The sequence below is a fragment of the Phyllostomus discolor genome, chromosome 13 (assembly GCF_004126475.2).
Source record: "Phyllostomus discolor isolate MPI-MPIP mPhyDis1 chromosome 13, mPhyDis1.pri.v3, whole genome shotgun sequence".
Lineage (NCBI taxonomy): Eukaryota > Metazoa > Chordata > Mammalia > Chiroptera > Phyllostomidae > Phyllostomus > Phyllostomus discolor.
In genome coordinates, this window is record NC_040915.2 from 21,648,608 (window position 1) to 21,659,444 (window position 10,837).

Below are 10,837 nucleotides of genomic sequence, written 5' to 3' on the forward strand. Positions count from 1 at the left end.
TCGCTGGTTCGATTCCCCGTCAGGGCACATGTCTGGGTTGCAGTCCAGGTTCCCGGTTGGTGGTGTGTAGAGGCAACTGATGGATATATCTCTCACACATCGATGTTTCTCTTCCTCTCTTTTTCCCCCTCTTCTTCTCTCTCCAGAAAATGAATAAAATCTTTTTAAAAAATCAGGTAAAGTCTGGAGCTTAGCTGACACTAGTGTACTAATGCCAGTTTTCCAGGTTTTATAAAAACACTCCATCTTCTTGTTAACGATGGGGGAAACAGATAGCTAGCTGTGTACTACTTTTGCAACTTTTCTGTAAATCTAAAATTAATTCCAAAAAAAATGTTTAAGAAGATGATTAGGTAAGTTTCATACATCCATTTATTCAACAAAGATTGGTTGTCTTTTATGTGTCAGGCACCGAGTACACATCAGTGAATGAAAGTCATGGTCTCATCCTTTGTGGGGTTTGCAATCTGGTTAATACCCCTATTGCTTCTTTAAAAAGCAAACCTCAATTACAAAATGTAGTAGATTAACAAAATCTTGTTTGATGAAAAAATGATCTTCCCGCTTTGACTGTCACAGCGTGAGTTCGGAAGCAACGGCTACGCCCCGCCCTCCCTCTTCGACCCCGCCCCTCCCTCGCGCTTCGGCCCCGCCGCCCTCGCTTGACGTTCGGTCCTTCTTTCCCAGCCTCCCTCTCAGGCTGTCAGCTCAGCCCAGTTCCTGAACTCAGCCGCGCCCCTTTCCGTTTTTGGCTCCACCTTCGTTCCTCTGAACTTGGGGGCTTGACGCCCACGCGGAGGAAAAGACGCTCATGGAGGAACCTCTAAGGTGCGGAGTTGGGAAAGATTTGTTCCAGCTCAAGGCCTGGAAATACCAGATCCCAGCAGGTTGGGACGAATCTGGAAGTGGCGGCGCTTAGCTTTGCGTAACAATACACAGCTTTGCATAACCAACTCTGACAGGCATTTAAAAGGCGTCGCGGCAGCCTCAGACGCTGTTGTCATCTTCGTGCAGTCCCACTTTTGCAATGATGCCCGGGATGCGGGCTCCGATCCTGATCGCCCTGGGCTTGCTTCTCGCGGGACCTGGGGTCCTTGCAAAGGTCCCAACGAAACAGGTGAGTGCGGCTCTTTTAGGAGGCTGTTCCCACTATCCTGGCCTGATGGGCTGGGATGGGATATAGCTATTTCGGTCCCTGAAATTCCTTCTCTGCAGCAAAGCCTCTCTCAGGGTTTGTTTTCTTATGTGGGAGAATAAGAAGCTTACCTCTGCCCTTCTAAGTTTTGTCTGTTGACAGGTGACAGATTAACGAGAGAAAATAACCAAATTTAATCACATACACATGCAGGTAGGAAAGATACCACAGTGGCACATTTTGGGGAGGCCCGTCCTGAATTCCTTCACCCATCTGTACAGTGGTGGTGGGGGGGGTGTTGGTGGTGGTGGTGGTAAGACCTCGCTCAGCTCCAGACCTCTTCAGAAGGTTTAAGCTCCCTTACTCATGTACTCTCCTGCCCTCTTTCCAACATCTGAGTGAAGTTTTGCCAACCTGGAAGATTTAGGCACTGCTCCCAGGCCCAGAGACACAGCCCTGTTTACCTGCCCACCCTTTCTCCCACGAAGAGGCCTGGCACCCTTCCCTTCTCCCCTGTACTGCTCCGTGGCTTGGCCTGTCCTGATGGGTGGGTGGGTGGGTTCGAGAGGCCCCCCAGGCCAGAAGGTCCAGACTTGCACTTCTGGTTGACCAAGGTCCAGCCCTACCTCTGGTTGTGAGCCATGGAGAGGCTCTGACCTCTGAGCTTGTTTTTTCCACTTCTCGCTCACCCCAAGCTTCAGACCCTTGGGGAAGGGAAGTTCTGTGTTTCTGAGACCCAGAGGAGCCTAGTTTCATTGCCGCTTTGGTGCATAGCTGAGGGCAAGACGCTCACTATCGCTGGCAGCAGCTAAAGAGAGAGGCCCAGCCGAGATCCCCTTCTTCCAAACACCTTGGAAGTATTTGTCTGAGAGTAATAAACTGTGGTGTTAGGGGAAAGTGGGATAGGATAGGACTGAGAGCTGGGGGGCTTGGCTTCTGATCCTATCTCTGTCTCTAGTCCATGGGCATAACCTTGGGGCTCCTTGAGCTTCCCTTAGTCTCTCCATCTATGAAATGGGCATGATGTCAACCTGTTCTTGCTTGTGGGTTGTGGGTGAAGGGAAGTGTTCTAAAATCTTAGATAAGGTGATATAAGCCATTGGACTCAGCCTCACCCTGCCACAGGGGCAAGGAGTCTGTTTGCCTGTTGAAGGAAGGAGCGGGCTCTTTGGGCTAACTCTCCCAGAGGACTCACACTTTGTCCGCGAGTGTAGGGTGAGAATGTTTCTCTTGGCTTCAGGTCTGACCGCTATGAGGTGGAGTTCAGCTAGGGCTCGAGCTTGCCCTACATCCCCATTCTATATGTTTTGGCTATGGATGCCATGCGGGACCATTCCAAAGCGTTCTTAGATTGACAGTTTTGGAGGGGGCTTGAGACATCATAGAGTTCATCTACCACACCCAGGCCCATAGAGAAGGATAGGGGACTCATTCAAGATTACACAGCCAAGTGGCCATCTCAATCCTTATCTGCCATCGTGTAGGACTTCTCTGGGATCATGTGATTCCAAGCCCTGCCCCCGAGATCACAGGTCAGATGCAGGCTGTGAGTGTTTTCAGCATCCAGAGCACTGAGTTCCCGTTCCTCCTCTAGCATTAACCAGTCTTGGGATGCTGTGTTGGGTACCAGGGGAGAATGCCCGGCCCCATGCTGGGAATGCAGACTCTGTGGTAGTCTACAGTGACTGTCATTTATTGTGCATACACTGTGTGCTATGTGTTAAGCCACGTGCTTTTTTTCCTAATAGACCTTTTTTTGGGGGAAATAATTTTAGATTTACAGAGAACTTGCACAGATAGAACAGATACCACATACTCCTCACTCAGTTTCCCCTAATGTTAACATCTTATTTACCACGGTGCCCTCGTCAAAACTGAGACGCCGACATTGCTATGTTACCATTCATGAAACACTAGACTTTTTATTTGGATTTTACCAGCTTTTCTGTGAATGGCGTCTTTGTGTTTCAGGGTTCAATCCAGTGACCACATTGCGTTTATTGTTTTCCCGGTCCCCTCTGGGCTGTGATACTTTTTCCGTCTTGTTTTCATGGGCTTGACAGTTTTGAAGAGTTGTGGCCTATGCTTTCTGTATACAAACCTCTCCCTCTCCCAGTAGCCTAGTGAGAGGATGTAATTATGCTCATTTGATAGATGAGGAAATCGAACCCAAGAGGGATTCACTTAGCCATGGTCTCAGCTAGTGAGAGTGGCTGAGGTCTGATTCGAACCCAGGTCTGTGATCTGTAGCCATATTTCTGCCTCCAGAGCTGTGCCTTGCCCCTCTGCCCTACGTTGTCCCATATTGACTCTTCCCACATACTGGGATGGCAAATATCTGGTGCCAGGCCTGGCCCTTGGTGGGCATTGCTAATTCATCATAACTGCTTTTCTGGATGAGGCTGACTCAGCTGCAGAATTAATTGCCACTGAAGCCTCTAGTCAGGCATCTGGAAACCACCTTGTTATGTCTCCCCGAGGGCCTGGGAGAAGGAGAGGGGAGGGGATTCTTCAGCTCCGACAGGGCATTTTGGACACTTTTTCCAGCCTGGGATCAGTCCTCCATGTTCATCAGGTTGCCTTAGAATCTGTGAAAGCAGCCCCTGAAAATGGCTAGTCCTCCTACGTACCTCCCAGCCTGACTCTTAATTCCAGGCACTTTTTCAGGTGACAGTGGTCTTGTAACTGGTCTCCCCACTTCCACCTTGTTCCTCTCCAAGCTGGTCTCGACCATTAAACAGAGCATGGCACTGTCCTGCAAGGGGGCTCCATTGCACTTATAGAAAATTCAGCCTCCTGATTATGATCTGTGGGGTCCTGTGTTAAATGATCCTGCCACCCCTTCAACCTCATCTGGGTCCCTTGTCCACAGCACGTAGCCCACTGGCTTTCTTGTGCCAGAGCAGCTAAGCTGCTTTCTACCACAGGGCCTTTGCACATGTGCCCTCTGCCTGGACATTCCTCCTCTCTGTACTTACACGTCTGACTCCTCATCCTGTAGGAGTCTACCTTAAGTATCACTTCCTCATCACCCTATTTAAGTAAGTCCTTTGTTACTTTCGTCTTTTGTTTTGCTATGGCACTCAGAATCATAGTGGGCAATGGATACTTTAGACTAAGCTCTAAAGACAGGGCAGGAACCTTTCTAATTGTTTACCGCTGTTAACGCAGCACTGAGCCCAGTCTGCGGTCATTGCTCCACACGTTTGGGGAGTGCATGTTGAAGGACGCATTTATCGGCTCTTGCCCTGTACAAGGGGCCCTGGGGAATACAGGGATGAACCAGGCCCTGTCCTGCCTTTCATAGTCACGGCACAGTGTTTCATTCCAAGCGACAGAAACCCATCCCAAGAAATTCAAGTAAAGGTGAGTTTACCCCAGGTACATGAGGAATCTCATGGAACTGGAGGCAAGAAAGAAGTGGAGGCTGGGACAGCCCGTGGCTGTCGTTCAGTGAGCCAGCTCATGCTTTGGGCATGACCTTGTGTTATGAGCATTACATATATGCTCTCGCCCTTGCAAGAGCCCCGAGAGGAAAGTATAAATGCCTCCACCTAAAAGATGTGGAAATTGGGACTGAAGAGGAAACTGCTTGTATCATCACATGATATGGTGGCTGAGCTAGGATTTCAGCCCATGTCGGTTGACTAAAGCCTTGACTTACCCCATATCTCACTCCAGAGCCATGCCCCTCACTGCCTATTTTGATAGGGGAGGGGAGGAGGTAGATGACTACATTCGTTCTCTTTTCCACAGACCCTTAATTCTTGTCCCTTTGTCTTAGCCATGGGTCATGCATGAGTCTCGAGTTCTAGCCCCATCCCAAAGCTGTGACCCAATAACAATGCAAAGCCCAAGGTCCTCTGAGTGACTTTGCCTCCATCTCAATTCCCAAATCAGAGGCAGAGAGAATCTGTCACCTAACCAGATTGGGTTAGGTGTTCCTTTTTGGCCCAGTTGGCTGTGGGTGTGTTGATGATGGGGATCGGCTTGGCGGTGTGGGAGTAGTAGGTTTTCCTTCTAAGCTGGGGTGTGCATGGTAGGCGGATTGTAAGTTTCTCAGAGGGGGCTGGGAAAGGTGTGGGGGTGGGTGGGCAGGGAGTCTGCATGGTGTGTGGGAAGTTCGAAAGATCATAGATGAGAACGGAGCCGTGGGCACAGGGCGCTCATGGTCATGTGTAGTTGGACAAGATGGTGGAGTCAGGAGACCTCTGGGCGATGTGCAGGAAGAAGAGAAGTGGCTCAGCAAAGGGAGGAGTGTGACTCAAAGGGAGAAGGGGCCTGAGCAATGGGATGGGAGACAGAAAGCACTGGTTAGGATTAGGGAACGTCATTCATTCAACTAGAATTGTTTATCAACATGTGGCTCCCTGGGGGTCGTTTCCTGTGTGTCCTATTCCCTTTCTGGGTTAATTGCACACCCTTCCAGGGTGACCTTTCGGATGTTATGCTTCCTCCTGTGTTTGTGTTTCCTATCGTCCCTGGGCCTGCGCTGGGGTGGGGGTGGGGTGTGTGATGGGAATAAGGTCCATGGCTTGGGCTGCAAAGGGAAACCCTCCAGGAGCTGCTTTCTAAGGGGATCCCAAGACTGGCTGGAGAGGAGTGGGGAGCAGGGAGGTGGGAGGTCAGAGGAGGCACCTACCAGAGGCGGATATGGTTAGTCTCCTGTTTGGAGGGTCTGAGCATCGGTAACACCGAGTTCCAGTCCCTCCTCCAGCATGAACCGCTTCATGGTCTGGTGTACTGGGCTTTATAGTTTGGCATGCTTTTGAGGGTCTTACATTTTGAGCCTTTACTTCAGTCCTGCTTATGAAGTGGTAAAACAAGTGTCACCCCAGGTTCACCGATGCTCAGTTACAGATGAAGCTCGGAGGGGGAAGCCACCTCCCTCGCCCATGATCATTTCTGTTGATCCTTCTAACTGGTGAGATTTCCTTTGGCCGACTTTTCTTTTCCTGCTGCTGTGATTGTCCCTAGGCGTTCCGGATCAGTAGCTTTTCCTGGGAGAACTGTGACAACGGGAAGGACCCTGTGCTGATCAAAAGCCTGAACGTGGAGCCCAGCCCCATTGTGGATCCCGGGAATGTGACTGTCAGTGCCGAGACCCTGACGAGAGTCACCCTCACTTCTCCCCTGAGGGTGAGCCTGAGGGTGGGTGGGATCGGTTGGGAGCTTGAGGGAAGGGGCTGTGGGCCAGCTGACAGGGGCCCTAAGGGCCCCAAGGGACCAGTTCCTCAGGGAATGGAGGGTCCTGGCATCCCAGAGCAGCAAAGGAGGCGTGCATTTGTAGACTCTGTACTGAGGTTCATAGAATCTCGGTGTCACAGTGCTGCAGATGGGAAGGAATCTGCTGTCAGCCCCAGCAACCTCCAGCCGAGCACATGATTGACGGCTTCCTCACACCTGGCAGGAGAGCTCCACCTCTCGGGCAGGAGGGCACAGTGCTCACTGTCGTTTGACAGCTTTGGCTGGGCATTTTGGTTTCGGTAGTGGTGCCATTAATTAGAACACAGACACATCAACTAACAAGTGATACGTAGTCAACTTTAGAGAATGATAATGGTCAGAATGGGGTGGGGGGAGGGGTCACCTGAAGTCTCACTGCCTCGTGATAAGAGGTAAGCATTTTTAATGTTTTGGAACAGTCCCCCATAAAATGACATATAATGCTAATTTTAATAGATACATATGTGAAAATTGGCAGTGCTCTGTGTAAATGTCCTCCTATAATCTCACTCCTCATGAGATAATCATTGGTAGCTATTTAAATGTCCTGTCAGACTTTTTCTGCATTTGTAAATATATATATTTACATGGGTGGGATTATATGGCATGTGCTATTAAACTCCCCCCCCCCTTTTTTGCATCATGCTATGTGTTCCATATCTCTCTCTATGGCATTTGGCTTAGATCTACTTAATCATTTTTAAATGGCAGAAATGTTGTTATAGATCTGCCATAATTAACAAATCTAATGTCAGATATTCAGTTTGTTTCCAGGTCAGTTTTTTTTGTTTATTTTGGTTTTTGGCTATTATAAACACCTTTGCAGAGATTATTCTTAAAAAGCACCTTTCTCTACTTTTCTGATTGTGTAGATGCAGATTTTTGGGTCTTTTTTTTAAAGATTTAATCTATTTACTATTTTTTAGAGAGGGAAGGGAGGGAGAAAGAGAGAGAGAGAGAGAGAGAAACATCAATGTGCGGTTGCTGGGGGCTGTGGCCTGCAACCCAGGGATGTACCCTGACTTGAACCTGCGACACTTTGGTTCACAGCCTGCGCTCAATCCACTGAGCTACATCAGCCAGGAGATTTTTGGGTCTTTTGATACACATTGCCAAAGTGCCTCCAAATGTTCGAACCCAGTTGTCCTCTTACTGGAAACAACAGCTTTGGCTCTTTCCACACATTTGTTGACATTGAGCGTTTTGTAAAATCCTTTCCAGGCTTGTATACCATCCGAATGAGGTTCAAGTTCCTTTCATAAGTTTCTTTGCATTTTGTAGTCACACTTTGGGAAAGTCTAGGAGGCAGTGCTTGAGTTAGCCAATCAGCAGTCAGATAATGACAGAGGCATGTCAGCCCGAGTTAGCTTCAGCCGTGGGGTGGTGCTGACTGCCTAAAGAATTCTAAGGCTGTGGTTCAGTGAAGGGAAAAAATCACATTTGATTATTCAGGTCTGTCATGGGCTCAGGAAAGGGTAATATTGGGGCACATGCCACAATACTGTCATTTCTGGTTCGGAAATCTCTAAGATCCCAAACAATTTAAATCTCTGTGATTGAAATGAAATGGTGACTTGTTAAAGAGGCACAGGAGCTAGTAGGTTTGCCTCGAAACTGACCGTTTTTCCAACTCTTCTCGCCAGGCGGAGGTGATCGTGCAGAAGGAAATGGCTGGCTTGTGGGTCAAAGTCCCGTGTGTGGAACAGATCGGCAGCTGTACCTATGAAGACGTCTGTAACATGCTTGACATTTTCCTTCCCCCTGGAGAGCCCTGCCCAGAGCCCCTGCATGCCTATGGGCTTCCCTGCCACTGTCCCTTCAAAGAAGTAAGTACTCAGGGAGGGAGAGAGAGCATTAGACTAGAGTAAAGACCTGGGGTTCAGAGAGAAAGATCCTCACATTCTCCTCTTGCAGATCTGGGTATGATCTTTCCTGAATTGCTTCTCTTTAGAGAGCCTCAGTTTATCCATCTGTGAAATGGGAGACTTGAACTTTGCTGTGGCCTTCAGTGCCTTTTGGCCGTGCTCTCAGTGCTATGGCGATCTCTAATCTCCTGTGGCTCTCAGGAGAACAGGAGCGGGGATGGTTCACGGCTGTAGCCTTAGAGGTGGCTCTAGGAGAGGGTCTCGTCAGTAGGCTCCCACTGACCTGCGACCCATTGGCTTTTCCACAGGGCAAATACTCACTGCCCAAGAGTGTTTTCACCCTGCCCCACCTGGACCTGCCTGGCTTGCTCAGCACCGGAAACTACCGCATCCAGAGCATCCTAAGCAACGGCGAGAAACGTCTGGGCTGTTTCAAGATGAATATCTCTCTAGAGGCCTTATAATGTGGCACCAGCTGCAGAAGAACAAAGGGGTGTGAGGGAGGTGACCCCCTTCCTCTGTCTTGTGTTTGTCAAGGCCCAATTCCGATTTTCTGTCCCCCTTCAACCCCCTTCCCACAGTAATGCTACTACCCTCGCTGCAAACCATTTTGTGCCACTTACATTTTAGGTGTGGGCAAGCAGCCTGAACCTACGGTAGGGAGAGCTGGGTTGTTCTTGACAGCTCAGGACACCTACCGGGCTGGCCACTCCCTCTTCCTCCTCACCGCTGCGGCTCGGCTCTCGTCTCAGAGCTTAACTCATCTTCCAAACAGTCCAGCAACAGGACGAACACGTGTTGTGATGCCACGTTCAGACTAACCCAGCCTTGCTCTCCTGTAGTAACTTCATGGTTTTCTCATTAAAATTGTGTTGTCGTTAACTTAAAAGCAGAGTGAGAGTGTTAACAGTTTTCATTTTACTCCAGCCCCTTCCTGCAGTGAAGGGCCTGAAGTAGTAGATCTCAAGCGTACTTCCCTGGTAACATCTAGAATTAGTTGAGGTAGTCTTTTCTAGATTTGCCTAACTAGCAAGCGGGGCACAGCATATCCTGGAGAGGCAGGGCACGGGGTGGGTGGGGGCTTCCTTGGGAGAGAGATTTAAGGATGCTGTACATAGTATTTAAGATAGTTTACAAACTCAGGCGCCTGCAGGGCCAAGCACGAGACATAACCGAGTGACGAGGGCCACGGGGAACGCACACGGGTCTTCCCTTTCTATAACAGCGTGTATGTGCCGATGTGAGACATCTGATGCGCAGTCTCGGGAGGGGGCTGTGATTGGGGCCGATGGGCCTGGGAGAGTTGGAAAGGGCACGTGTTGCTGACAGGGGCCTCTGCTTTTTAGATGCAGCCAGTTAGTGTCTCACTGGAGACACTAGTGAGAATGTTGTAGGCCCGGTTTGCCAAATATTCTCAATTTCTTTTTCCATACAGAAGCTGGCAATCCAGACTTTTATATGAAATCTTACAATGTTTAAGCATTGGCAAGCAGTTATGTTTTTAAACACTGTGCAGCGGCCAGACAGACTTTTCGGTGGGGAGACTTGGCTCAGGGAGGCCAATTTATGGCCTCTATTGTAAGAACATGCATGCTTTGTCATTTTGGCCTTGAGACAATTCCTCTGGTGCTGGTTGTCCCTGCTTAGGGCCAGAGCCATAGTGTCTGACCCAAGCAGTAGGCCCTTCCAGTGCTCGGGGAGGTGGAGGCAGCCTCTCGGAGCTGTGAGCACTGTCAGGGTGCATGTGGTGGATGCTGAGGGTTGGATCCCCTAGCAGCTGCTCTGGGGAAGGGATCCAATGAAGAGAGGTGGACCCAAGTCAGGTGCCTGTGTGTGTCCATTGTCCTGTTCTGCGTGACAACTTACAGACCCACAAACCAGTCCTGAATTCTGAATTCGAAGCCTAGAATGGTAATGTAGGCATGTGCTGCTTAATGACAAGGAGGTGTGTCATTAGGCCATTTCGTCATTGCTCGAGCACCGTAGAGTATAGTTACACAGCCCTGGATGGTGTATGTGGCCTGCACAGCCAGGCTACGTGGGACAGCCTATTGCACCTGAGTCCCAAGCCTGCATGGCATGTTGCTGTACTGAGTACTGCAGGCGGTTATCACAGAGTGGCAGTTTGTGTATTGAACATAGAAAAGGTACAGTAAAAATACTCATGTTCATGGGGATGCATTGCACTAGGACCTTTTGATGGCTATGGTGTCCCTAGGCAATAGGAATTTCAGCTCCACTATAAACTTCTGGGACCTCCTTCATATATATGGTCCATCATTGACTGAAACATCGCTATTGATGTATTGCTATAAATCTTTTTAACTTGCAGAGTTCCTCCTTTATATTGGCTGTATATACATTTTTATTGATCACATCCCAGGATTTCAGAATTTTGGTCTGAGGCTTTATTTTCTTGTCTTTGTCTAATTTTGGTTCATATGTTGCTTTTCTTCCACTGATAAACCACAAATATATTTGCATATCCGTAGGTGCATTTTTGCAATGTTTGAGGGCATCATATAGCATTTTATTCTGGATGAGTCATAATTTAACCTAATGTTGTCTGTTTCTGAGACTTTTTACTATTATAAAGAACATAAACTCCTTT

General features: G+C 48.9%; 1 protein-coding gene across 1 annotated transcript; it reads left to right on the plus strand.

Annotated features, from left to right (window-relative positions):
- The first annotated feature begins 640 nt into the window (after positions 1 to 640).
- GM2A (GM2 ganglioside activator) lies at positions 641 to 10,709 on the plus strand. Its single transcript, XM_028528097.2, has 4 exons — positions 641 to 1,117; positions 6,113 to 6,274; positions 8,005 to 8,187; positions 8,535 to 10,709. The coding sequence occupies exons 1-4, from the start codon at positions 1,028 to 1,030 to the stop codon at positions 8,688 to 8,690; spliced, it is 591 nt and encodes a 196-aa protein (XP_028383898.1). The 5' UTR covers positions 641 to 1,027; the 3' UTR covers positions 8,691 to 10,709.
- The last annotated feature ends 128 nt before the right edge of the window (positions 10,710 to 10,837 follow it).

Bases quoted from the DNA above. Each gene is read 5' to 3' on its own strand.
- GM2A (XM_028528097.2), top strand. From the start codon at position 1,028: ATGATGCCCGGGATGCGGGCTCCGATCCTGATCGCCCTGGGCTTGCTT. The intron at 1,118-6,112 runs GTGAGTGCGGCT...GATTGTCCCTAG, and splicing joins CAAAGGTCCCAACGAAACAG to GCGTTCCGGATCAGTAGCTT. The intron at 8,188-8,534 runs GTAAGTACTCAG...GCTTTTCCACAG, and splicing joins GCCACTGTCCCTTCAAAGAA to GGCAAATACTCACTGCCCAA.